At 39.0% G+C, this 13,883-nt stretch overlaps 1 protein-coding gene across 1 annotated transcript; it reads right to left on the reverse strand.

Moving 5' to 3' along the window:
- Positions 1–11,858: 11,858 nt before the first annotated feature.
- Positions 11,859–12,647, reverse strand: LOC308094453 (cilia- and flagella-associated protein 300-like; the record flags this gene model as incomplete). Its single annotated transcript, XM_080441114.1, has 1 exon — positions 11,859–12,647. One exon carries the CDS (start codon positions 12,645–12,647, stop codon positions 11,859–11,861), a length of 789 nt encoding a protein of 262 aa, XP_080297240.1.
- Between the last annotated feature and the right edge of the window lie 1,236 nt (positions 12,648–13,883).

Below are 13,883 nucleotides of genomic sequence, written 5' to 3' on the forward strand. Positions count from 1 at the left end.
AAAAACTAGAAAAAGTGATCCTCGGAGCACAGGTTAGGTAGGTAGGTTATTGTGGGCCAGCAATGTTCGGAATTCGGCAATTAGGATGGAATATGAAAAATTGGACGGATCAGTCTTGATCACTTGACTATAGATATAATGTGTACCGATTTGCGTGATGTTTGGACAAAATTTGTAGGAGTAATATAACTTATTCTTTTTGCAAAAAAAGGCCTCCTGGTGGCGCTATTATAGGGCAATGTTAAAAGTGTGGCATTTGTTCCTCAACGTAGTGTGAATGTGCGTGCAAAGTTTCACAGCAATCGTACACTGCGTTCATGATTTGAGGCATTTTGTTCAAAACGGGCCACTCCTGCAAACTTTATATGTCAATCTTAGCCAATCAGGATGGAATACGAAAAATCAAACAGATCCGTCTTGATCACATGACTATAGATCTGTAGTTTTTTTTATTACATAAGGTGGCCTCCTGGTGGCGCTATAAAAGGCAGATGTGATAAATGCAGGGCAAAGGTTTTTACTTCGCCTGTAGGGAGTGCGCATACAAAGTTTTACACAGATCGGTGCAGTTATAGGTAAAAAACGAATCGGCCTGTTATAGCGCCACCATGAGGTTGATTTGAACATTTCTTTCAAGTGGCATTTCTTTCTCGGCCTACTGGGAATATGCGTGCAAAATTTCACACAAATCGCATGCTGTGTTCATGATTTGAGTCATTTTGTTCAAAATGGAGCACTCCAGCAAACTTTGGAAGCCAATCTTAGCCAATCAGGCTAAGATCCTACTCATTAGAGTGCAGCTCTTAATTAAACAGAAAATGCATTTTCAGGTCGGGATAACATTTTTATCCAATCAGGAGAACTCACACAGGACACAGGATAAACAAGTGAATTTGGAAGTGATGACAAAAAATTAGCAGACAAAATTGGAACTGAAACACTGTAACATTCAAGCTGATAAATGGGTACTTTCTCCTGATTGGCTGAAGATTGACCACCCACCAGAAAATGTGTTTTCTGTTTATTAAAGAGTTGGAGAGACGCATAGACTCCTGCTACTGAACAAACTCTTGCAATGATTACAATATAGTGCTTTAAACTTTTAACAAAATACTTTTGTTTTAACCAAAAATGTCACTTAAAGGGATATTTCACTTTCAAAAAAACTTTTGGTCATTTTATCATCTACTCCTGCCCTCCTAATGCGTGAGGGGACCGTGTTTTTCCGATTACTTTTTTCATTTATTTTATTTAAATTTTTTATTGTATTTTATTTTTTTCATTTTCCAAAAAAAATATTAAAAATAAATGAAAAAAGTAATTGAAAAAACACGGCCCCCTCACGCATTAGGAGGGCAGGATGAGTCACCAGAACCAAGGAAGGGTGTTTTTGATGAATCTAACATGGTTAAAATGAAGTTTGAAGTTACAATGGGTTTGTATAGGAAGGGGGCGTGTCTGATAAAATGAATATCAAATATCTAAATAATGAATCAAGCAACTTAAAAACGGTCTGGGGGGTTCACAAAGGCCTGAGTAGATGATAAAATGACCAAAAGTTTTTTTGAAAGTGAAATATCCCTTTAACCTACCTTTAATATACCATCAGAAACAGTTTAAACATGTCAACCCTAAGTACAAAAGTGTATCAGCTATTTGAAAATAGCATTGTGCGCTTGTAGATTTGCTATTTTCAAAACAAAAAAAAAGTTAAAGAACAAACACAAATCTTGAATGGGAGTCCCTGTCACTAAATCTTTTCAGATGTGAATTGAAAAGTGAGAAATGGACAAGAACAAGAGGCTATTTGACCTGTAGGTCCTGTGTCACATTTCAACCCATAATGTCTCTGCACAAACTAAATGATCTTCTAGGGCACAGGAGGGGGAACACTTTTGTTTGTTGTTGCTACTGTGCGGAAAAAATACATATTTTACGGTATGAAAACACTTTTACAAAATGTGACATTTTAAGTCCAAAGAGGAGGTGAAGTCGGTGGCGGACATACAGGAGTTGTAGATTACTAACACTGCAGCATATAGACCTCCAGCGCAGGAGTGGATGAACCCTCTAACAATAGTATGGAGCAAAAATGCCACCATCTAGATCAGGAGTGGGCAAGATTTATTTTCAGCGGACCATTCTGACTTCGATAAAGTGAGTAGTAGTGCAGAATTATGTTAAAACTGCATGAATTTGATAGATATGCCAGACTTTAAATTAAGGTACTTGCTTTCACAACAATAATTGTCAGTCACAAAATGTTGCAACTGAAAATTGTTCCGTTAAAACGTTTTTTTTGTTTGTTGTTTTTTACAACTGTACTGTATCACTCTGGTGAACTCTGGCCTTACAATAAAAAGATGACTTGCATAAAACAATCCACGTCAATGCTGTATCAACTTTTAAATGAGCCTATAAATGTATAAAGTATCTTATCTTATCTGATATGCACCACTCCATAGGTCACTGATCAAACACTGATTGGGGGGGGGGCGCAGAAATGGGAAAGCGTGGTGTCGTAGTATTCTGAAATGAATGATGACACTTGCGTGATCGGTATTCTATCACTGTTTACATGAGTGAATTAACCTTGTGATGCAGCCTGTCTGTCTGTCTGTCTGTCTGTCTGTCTGTCTGTCTGTCTGTCTGTCTGTCTGTCTGCTGCTTTGAACCAATCTGGGAACCCATGTAAATAAAAAAGGAAAAACAGCGCCCTCAAACTTACAGGGTCATCACTCATCAGCATACATTCTAGTTTAGATAAAGACCAGAGCCAGTCTGATCAAAGTCCATTCCATTGATTCCATTCATCACATTCCAGTTGCTATTTAATTATTGATGATAAACACTCCAATACAATATGGATTTATACAGACTGGGAGATTGTGACTGGACATACATTTTTGATCAAAATCCTTACTTAAGTCAAAGTACAAACGTATAAACATCAAAATACACTTAAAGTAGCTAAAGTAAAAGTGCTCATGCAGAATGGCCATTTAAAAATCATATATAATATCACGTTAGTGGGGTATAATGTTTGATTAATAACCAATTATATACTTTGGCTAGAGAGACAGGGAGACTCCTGTTGCAAAGCATTATTCATTTATGAGTTCTTGTTGCTGTAATCATACATTAAGCAGATAATAATGCAATATACAAGTAGGCCTATTCTTATAATGACGACTGTGCGTGTGCGTGCGGTCTAATAATGGCTTGGTTCTCAGACTTCATGTGTGACATCAGTCATCCGTGACCTCAGTCGTCTCTGACATCTGTGACTTATGACTCCAAATGTGGGCAAGATCTCAACTAGTGCATGCCATTTCCCTTTAGTTGTGTATACATAGACATTGTCAGGGTACTCAGTGCAGTACCAATCATCAAACTACTTGGAGGCCAGTGTATGACATCAGTACTATGATACACAACATGGGCATAAGAGGGACACAAAGCCAGACACAGACAGATATTTGACAAAAGGGACGCAAACAGATATTTGACATTTGTGAGTTTATTTTATATCTGGAGAACTGCTGATGCAACCACATTCACACTGGCATCTCCCTCCCTTGGGTCAAAAGACAGACAGACATGCAGAGATTGAGTGAATTTGAATGGAGAAGTATGTAGTACAGAGCCATGGCACTGCAGGTGAAAGCAGACTAGGATCCTCCTGCCTAAGTAATGTGAAACAAAATTAAAATCAGTAAGTCTGGTGATGGAGAACATAGGACCCTGGGGATTGGGGAATATAGGACCCTGGGAACGTGGGACATACAGATGGACAACCGCTCTCATAGACGGCTGCCAATTAAAAACAAACAAACAAACAAACAAACAAACAAACAAACAAACAAAACAGGCTCATTGTACTCCATCACAGTGGTTTATAGCCAGCAGAAAGGCTCCACAGCTGTCTGAGCCATATTGGGTCCGTTTACATTAGTGGTTCTCAAAGTGGGTCATGTTACGGTTCTGTAATGGACCCGTTACAGGTCCATTTGGTACACTCTCTGAGTAAGGATTTTACAATGTAAATTGGGGTCCCAGAGATAGAAGATTGTACAAAATGAGGGTCCATGGCATAATGCAAAATAATCAAACTGGGGGTACTTGAGATTATAAAGTTTGAGAATCACTGGTTTACATCATCTTTAGTCAGACAAAAAACAAAAACAACATGTTACAACACTATTTTAGGTGAAGAGATTTGGCCATATAGAGCCCTGACTTCGGGGGACCAAGTCAATAAAGTATAGTGATTAGTGGGTGGTTTGGAAACAAGCTTGTGCACTGGTTCTCAACATCAGGTCCGGTGACCCCCAGGGGTCCAAATGGACCATTATGGGTCTGTACAGAGTTAAAGTAACACGGAGAAGTTTGCAGTGTAGAATTGGGGTCCTAAAGAGTAACAAGAATTAATTGGATAACATATCCAATATGAGAGTGGGTGTGTTCAGTGTTGTAGGTGATTGATGTGGTTGGCATTGGTAGTTATAACATAGTTTGGGAATGTATGTAAATGTGAGCAACTGATGGTAGTGCAGATGAGTGGATAGGAAATGGAAACGAGTGAAATGCGTGGAAGCAAATGATGCTAGCAAGTGAAAAGAAAGAAGAGTTCATCTAGACGAGATTGTAGAAATGTTTATAATTTATATAAATATGCATATTATGTGTGTGTGTGTGTATATATATATATATATATATATATATATATATATATATGGGTAAAGTGGTGATAATATAATGACACATGCAAGTATCTGACAATATATGAAGTCACTATACCAACTTTGATGAGGCTGTACTGCTTTGTTTTAAAAAATATAAGGTTTTCTTCATTTCCTGAAAAACTAAATAAATAACTATATTTTGTTGTTTCATTTCCTGAAAAATGTGCGTTTTGGAGGTAGCTGGTTGCTGCTGGACAGCAGAGATATAATAAATTAATTATTGTAATAAAATGTTATATTATAATTGCATATATTATAATAATATGTATTATAATGTATTTGATATATTATAATATAATAAATATTGTATTAATGATGTAATCTATTATTATTATATATTTTTAAATATAATATATTATTATAATGTTATATGTTGTATTATTGTATATATGATATAACATCAATTATATCATATTTATATAATATAAATATAAATAATGTTATGAGATATAAATATAAAAATATTTATATATATTTATTTATATACATTTATTAAAAAAAATATATATATATAAATATACAAATGAGCCATAAATGAGCCAGTCTTTTGAACGGCTCTGTGAAAGGAACGGATCGCCAAGATCCGGCTCCCTTAAAAGAGCCACACATCCCATCTCTATTGTGCTGGTGATGTACGTGGAATGTGAATACTGATTAAGTGTGACATATCTATTGGTAAATAGACGTGTGAACTACTTCAAAACTTCCATATGCTGTGATTAACACCACTTGTGGCACCTTGAAGCACCATTATTACCTGAAAAGCCGTTTGAACAGCTATTATAGTTTACAATGTATAGGCGATATATTTTGGCAGTGGTGGAAAAAGTACTCAAAGTGGTTACTTAAGTTAAGTACCAATATTGCAATATAGAAATACTCTGTTACAAGTTTAAATCCATACAACTTAGCAATACACATTTTTGGAACAAAATGCCTCAAATCATGAATGAAGTGTCTGTTTGCCGTGAAAGGCCTAAGAAGAAATGCCACCCTTTTCACATTGGCCTATTATAGCGCCACCAGGAGGCCATAATAACCTACCTGACCTGGTGGAGACCTGTGCTCCGAGGAGCACTTTTTCTAGTTATTAATATTATTACTAGTGGTGGTGGTGGTAGTAGAAAATAGCAGATCTACAAGCTATCAACAAATAACTCATGGCAAATATCAACAACGTTTTAGAAACAGGGGCAAAGCCCAACCACCAGTCTTTACAAGTACCTTCACAGAAAAACAAGGGCAATGTCGCTTATAATTACAGGACATGGCAACACTGAGCGTGTCATTTACTCCTAAATGTATTCAAATATTCTGTACTGGGCCCTAAATGTACTGTAATTGAGGGGGGGGGGGGATTATATGTATTTATCCCCTCATTTGTAATGGAAATGTATGCTGTTAGGGACTGTTTGTTATGTAGTTACCAGGGGGGGTAGTCCAGATGTAATGTATTTCTTTTTATTTCCTCCCATTATTATATATACATTTAATCCAGTATGCTATTTTTTAATTTATTATGTTTTAAAAACATAGCAGACCTACAAGCTCACAATGCGTCGCATCCACGACGCGTTGTCAGCTTGTAGGTCTGCTATTTAAGGAATAAAGTAAGCTCTATAGCCCCTCTTCTGTTGGCAGCAGACATATAGCTGCATCAACAGTGAAAAGTTGTGAAGCAGACTTTGTTTTAAAGGGCAAGACCACTTTGGTAGAGGTTTGGGTTGTGTAGTTACCTTGCCATGATGTAACTCCAAAGGTGGGCAAGAAATACAAAATAATTGCTCCATTGATTAGAAATTGATAATTCAAAATATGCTCCTCATTGACTTACATTGTACGGTAAAACTGCTCTCAAAGTCACTCTTTTAGCACAAAAACGAACGCAAACAAAGTTGATTCAGACAATATAGAGCATCACCAAACCCAGTACTGTTTTTTTTTAAAATAAAAATGTCAACTTCCTGTTGATTTTGCCATTTTTAATAAGTAGAAAACCCGGACTGGATCGGCGGATCCGGATCCAGATCTTCAAATGGTAAAATCAACAGGAAGTTGACATTTTTATTAAAAAAACAAACAGTACTGGGTTTGGTGATGCTCTATATTGTCTGAATCAGCTATGTTTGGGTTCATTTATGTGCTAAAAGAGTGACTTTGAGAGCTGTTTTACCGTACAATGTAAGTCAATGAGGAGCATATTTTGAATTATCAATTTCTAATCAATGGAGCAATTATTTTTGATTTCTTGCCCACCTTTGGAGTTACATCATGGCAAGGTAACTACACAACCCAAACCTCTACTAAAGTGGTCTTACCCTTTAAACGCAAGCAGTACACCCAGAAACATTATTGTGTGTGTGTGTGTGTGTGTGTGTGTGTGTGTGTGTGTATGTGTGTGTGTGTGTGTGTGTGTGTGTGTGTGTGTGTGTGTGTGTGTGTGTGTGTGTGTATGTGTGTGTGTGTGTGTGTGTGTGTGTGTGTGTGTGTGTGTGTGTGTGTGTGTGTGCGTATGTGTGTGTGTGTGTGTGTGTGTGGCTAATAAAGCGCAGAGGCTTTCTTTAATAACAAAATTATCTCAATCGCGAGGGAGAGCGGTCCGAACGGAACCGAGAAAACATTCGAAATTACTGGACCCGGCCCGAAACGGGACCGAGGCAAACTGAACCCGTTCCGAAACGAGCCGAGGATAATACTACACCCGGTCCCCGGTCTGACCGGGTCTCAGACCCATACTGGACCCGGAACTAATTTATGGTTAAAATCACCATGGTGTGTCAGTCAGCACACTGCTCTCCCCCCCCCCGCCTCATCAGAGTAATCACAGACTACGTCTTGTGCATTCTGTGTTGCAGAGAGACAGAGAACATTACCCCGACTTTATATCGTCTGTCCCCGCAGATTATATCCATAAACATGCTCCACAGTCCACACACACGACGTTCCAATTTACATCTTCCCAGTGGCTTTTTTTTTTCGCCTGCTAAAAAACCTCCAGAAGACTCGCCCCAAAACACACTAGCCCCCATTTTCTTGTATTCGTTTTACTTGAGGATAAGGTTAGAAATGAGTTTAGGGTTAGGCATAGTTTTACTGAGGTAAGTTTAGGAATAAGGTTAGGTTTTGGCACCGTTTTACTGAGGTTACGTTTAGAAATAAGGTTAGGTTTAGGCAGTGGTGTGTTCTACATTTTTTTTGGAGGGTATACTATAACAATTCCCCCCCTAGTTCCTCCCACACGCACGGCACGCACACGCGTATAATTAATTAATGTAAAAAAATTGCGTTTCTGCCCCGCAAACTCGGCCAGGCCCACTCAGGCCCAGTTTCACAGTAACACTGAGTACACTTACAATATGCTTTATACTGATTTTCTACTGTTTCTAATGTTAATCACCCTGTAACTCAACCACTTCGGAGCTGCTTTTAGCCTTAGATGCATTTTATTTAAAAAAAATATTACCATAGAAGTGCAAGCATTGTTATAAACAAATGCTGGTTAGGCCTATCAGATATAATTATAGCAGTGTTAACAGCGAGCCTTCCTGTATCGAACAGTGGAACTGAAACACTGTAACATTCAAGCTGATAAATGGGTACTTTCTCCTGATTGGCTGAAGATTGACCACCCACCTGAAAATGTATTTTCTGTTTATTAAAGAGTTGGAGAGACGCATAGACTCCTGCTACTGAACAAACTCTTGCAATGATTACAATATAGTGCTTTAAACTTTTAACAAAATACTTTTGTTTTAACCAAAAATGTCACTTAACCTACCTTTAATATACCATCAGAAACAGTTTAAACATGTCAACCCTAAATACAAAAGTGTATCAGCTATTTGAAAATAGCATTGTGCGCTTGCAGATTTGCTATTTTCAAAACAAAAAAAAGTTAAAGAACAAACACAAATCTTGAATGGGAGTCCCTGTCACTAAATCTTTTCAGATGTGAATTGAAAAGTGAGAAATGGACAAGAACAAGAGGCTATTTGACCTGTAGGTCCTGTGTCACATTTCAACCCATAACGTCTTTGCACAAACTAAATGATCTTCTAGGGCACAGGAGGGGGAACACTTTTGTTTGTTGTTGCTACTGTGCAGGGAAAAAATACATATTTTACGGTGTGAAAACACTTTTACAAAATGTGACATTTTATGTCCAAAGAGGAGGTGAAGTCGGTGGCGGACATACAGGAGTTGTAGGTTACTAACACTGCAGCATATAGACCTCCAGCGCAGGAGTGGATGAACCCTCTAACAATGGTATGGAGCACAAATGCCACCATCTAGATCAGGAGTGGGCAAGATTTATTTTCAGCGGACCATTCTGACTTCGATAAAGTGAGTGAACACATTGTACAATTGAATCGAAACTTGAAACACATAGTGCAGAATTATGTTAAAACTGCATGAATTTGATAGATATGCCAGACTTTAAATTAAGGTACTTGCTTTCACAACAATAATTGTCAGTCACAAAATGTTGCAACTGAAAATTGTTCTGTTAAAACGTTTTTTTTTTTTTTTTTACAACTGTACTGTATCACTCTGGTGAACTCTGGCCTTACAATAAAAAGATGACTTGCATAAAACAATCCACGTCAATGCTGTATCAACTTTTAAATGAGCCTATAAATGTATAAAGTATCTCATCTTACCTGATATGCACCACTCCATAGGTCACTGATCAAACACTGATTGGGGGGGGGGCAGAAATGGGAAAGCGTGGTGTCGTAGTATTCTGAAATGAATGATGACACTTGCGTGATCGGTATTCTATCACTGTTTACATGAGTGAATTAACCTTGTGATGCAGCCTGTCTGTCTGTCTGTCTGTCTGTCTGTCTGTCTGTCTGTCTGTCTGTCTGTCTGTCTGTCTGTCTGTCTGTCTGTCTGTCTGTCTATCTGTCTGTCTGCTGCTTTGAACCAATCTGGGAACCCATGTAAATAAAAAAGGAAAAACAGCGCCCTCAAACTTACAGGGTCATCACTCATCAGCATACATTCTAGTTTAAAGACCAGAGCCAGTCTGATCAAAGTCCATTCCATTGATTCCATTCATCACATTCCAGTTGCTATTTAATTATTGATGATAAACACTCCAATAAAATATGAATTTATACAGACTGGGAGATTGTGACTGGACATACATTTTTGATAAAAATCCTTACTTAAGTCAAAGTACAAACGTATTAACATCAAAAATACACTTAAAGTAGCTAAAGTAAAAGTGCTCATGCAGAATGGCCATTTAAAAATCATATATAATATCACGTTAGTGGGGTATAATGTTTGATTAATAACCAATGATATACTTTGGCTAGAGAGACAGGGAGACCCCTGTTGCAAAGCATTATTCATTTATGAGTTATTGTTGCTGTAATCATACATTAAGCAGATAATAATGCAATATACAAGTAGGCCTATCCTTATAATGCATTATAGATATGGGATGCATAGCTATTACCAAATTATTAATCAAAAGTATTTCGAAACGTGTATATCATTTTTGAAATATTTAGACATCCTTACTCCTCCTGTATAAAATCATAACTATTTTTCCTGACCATTTCTAAACCAGTCCTTAGTTTCCCTCCACTGTCTCTGCCTGTGTATCGTCAAAGTGATGTCAGTCCAACTCATCATACAGTATGTTATCCTGTAACTTTAATCATTGTGATGTATAGCCATATGTACAGTAATAACAGTCAATACATTTAAACATGTTCGCAAAGTGTGTGTGCGTGCGTGTGTGCATGTGTGCGTGTGCGTGAGGTCTAATAATGGCATGGATCTCAGACTTCATGTGTGACATCAGTCATCCGTGACCTCAGTCGTCTATGACATCTGTGACTTATGACTCCAAATGCAGGCAAGATCTCAACTAGTGCATGCCATGCCCCTTCAGTTGTGTAATACATAGCCATTGTCAGGGTACCCAGTGCAGTACCAATCATCATACTATACTTGGAGGCCAGTGTATGACGTCAGTACTGTGATGTTATATTGATGACATCAGGGAAATCCATACACAACATGCGCATAAAAGGGACACAAAGCCAGACACAGACAGATATTTGACATTTGTGAGTTTATTTTATATCTGGAGAACTGCTGATCCAACCACATTCACACTGGCATCTCCCTCCCTTGGGTCAAAAGACAGACAGACATGCAGAGATCGGGTGAATTTGAATGGAGAAGTATGTAGTACAGAGCCATGGCACTGCAGGTGAAAGCAGACTAGGATCCTCCTGCCTAAGTAATGTGAAATAAAATTAGTAAGTCCCTGCGATGGTGGCATGTGTGTGTTGTGTAGATGATGGAGAACACAGGACCCTGGGACATACACTCTCATAGACGGCTGCCATTAAAAACATACAAAACAGGCTCATTGTACTCATGTGACGCAGTGGTTTATAGCACGCAGAAAGGCTCCACAGCTGTCTGTATAGTGAGCCATATTGGGTCCGTTTACATCAGTGGTTCTCAAAGTGGGTCCTTGAGTAGTTACGGGTCCATTTCGTTCCATTTTGTACACTCTCTGAGTAAGGATTCTACAATGTAAATTGGGGTCCCAGAGATAGAAAATTGTACAAAATGAGGGTCCATGGCATAATGCATATCAAACTGGGGGTACTTGAGATTATAAAGTTTGAGAATCACTGGTTTAAATCATCTTTAGTCAGACAAAAAACAAAAAAAAACTGATTATTATAGAAAATGTTTTAACCACATGGGTCCTAATGTCTCTATGCTGAGCATGTCATAATAGGCGAACATTCCATTGAATTGGCGATTTACAAGCTCACAACATGTTACAACACTATTTTAGGTGAAGAGATTTGGCCATATACAGTAGAGCCTGACTCCGGGGGACCCGAGTCAATAAAGTATATAGTGGTTAGGAAACAAGCTGAACATCAAATGGATGTCCAAATGGACCATTATGGGTCTGTACAGAGTTAAATTAACACTGAGGAGTTTTAGTGTAGAATTGGGGTCCTAAAAAGTAAAAAAGGTATCAAATGAGGGTCTGTGGCCTAATGCATATCCTGGGGTCCTTCAAATTAAAACGTTTTAGAATCATTGGCCTAGTGGTCCTTGGCATCACATCGTGACGGTTCCCACCCCGTAACAATGGTAGAACAGACACACATGCCGTTTAAACGGGTCCACAATCATGTAGGCAAAGGTTTGCTCCCGGTCTTGTCTCGCCGGGTAACAGCGGCCGGATGCGTCACAAGCACAGACTTTGAGCACTGTGGAAACGATACTGATCTCCTTCGTCTCCGGGTCCTTCTTTACACTCACGAGGTCTTTGTAGATGAGCTTTGTGGTGTCAATGTAGGGAGAGATGAGGTCCTCATACTGACAGAGCTCTCCTCCCAGACACAAGTGCTTAAAGAGGCGGAAGAGGAACTCCACGCGCCCCTCTCGTCCAATAACGTGATAGTTTTCGCTGTCCTCGTCCTGAAGCATCCGCCTGAGCTCGTCGTAGTCGGAGTAGACCTCGTGGTAGCATTTGAGCACATGTCCAGAGGACCTCACGATCTCACGGGTGTGGATCGGGTCGAACAGCTCCGTGGACACTTTGGTGCACGGCACCGTCTCCACCTCGACGGACACCACCGGACTGTCGAGAGGAACCCAGGCTCCCGCCTCCATCTTTCTCAGGCTGGCCACCACGTTAGGGTCTTTGAAAAAACTCTGTGCAAAGTCCTTGCTGTTGTAAGGGTAGAACTTCTGGTCAAAGCTGTAACATTGGGCTGAGATCCTCCCCAACATGGACCATTTCAGGAATAATTGTAAAGTGTCTTTGTCTTGTAGGAAGGAAAATGTCTTTTCTAGAGGAGTGAAAGAAAACTTTTGCTCAAATGTGCACGTCACTTCGGCCATTTTGTAGTATTGTTCCTTTCTTTCAAAAAGTGGGTAAATCTGAACATAAAGGTCTGAAGTACTACAGCTAAGCTGAAATCAAATATAATCATGTACAGCTATCCACAAAGTTTAAAATTGTCATGGCTTTGTAATGGCTTCCCTTGTATTTCAACAACACAATGTATCACCATGGCAACGAATGCCCAAGACTGATGACATCAGTTGTAAACATTGGAGGTCATGTGACCTGCTGCAGGCCAATGGTTCAATCAGTGGGAGGCCACCTCCCCCACAAAGCTGTGTTGTGTTACCTTAGGATCAAGTGGCATTACAACAGAAACAAACTGTCTCACACACAAGTAGGCAGAACTGTAGATGCAATAGACCCCTTAACAGACAACGTCACACTGGTTGCAAGCGTCATACTTTGCTGGTTGCAAATGAAACCCATTCTGTCAGGTCTCGCTAGGGCACGCAGCACTAGCCAACACACAAGAAACAACAGGTTGAGAATTGATTGAATGAAACAATCACCTGTGCATCCAGTCTCAATGTTGGTAAACAAATAATTGGTCTATAGTATATCAGAATATATCACTCGGATCAATGTTTCGGTTTAATGTCAACCCCAGCCTGCCAAGTATGATCAAAATGAACTTTTTGCTTTGTTTGGAAACCTACTTACTAAGTAACTGATTGAATGACTACTTTAGCCTAAAGTATGACATTCCAACCATATGTGTCCCATTTAAAGGAGTAGTAAAAATCTCCATGAATCCAAGGCTTCATGGGGTGTGTAATTGATCGAAAATAAGTAATATTTTGGGTGAACTACTCCTCTAACACGATCCATTTTAGCTGGTTTATTTGTCACTCGCTCATGCAAGTGAGTACAGTGAAATGTTGCAGTGCTGCATGATCCACAGACCGTGGTAATTATATAATGGTGAAAACAATAAACAAGATATAATAAAAATAAAAATAAAATGATATGAGCAGAGCTGGATCCTTGAAAGGGCCTGTCAGGCCCAGGCCCAAAGGTCAGGTGGCCCTCTAGTCTAAAACATTGGACCAACTGAGACCCACTGTTACAGAGCCCAACCCTGCATTTCAGGAACCAAAAACATTTGTTAACTTTCCACATAGCTCTGTGTGATGTCCTTATGCCCTCTAGTGGTCAACACAAGTACATGCATTTATTTCACAGATTTCTGAAGCCATGGCAGAGAACTTGCCCAAGGCTCCTGGACCTTC

This window comes from Gymnoscopelus braueri (genome assembly GCF_963280865.1).
Source record: "Gymnoscopelus braueri genome assembly, chromosome: 2".
NCBI lineage: Eukaryota > Metazoa > Chordata > Actinopteri > Myctophiformes > Myctophidae > Gymnoscopelus > Gymnoscopelus braueri.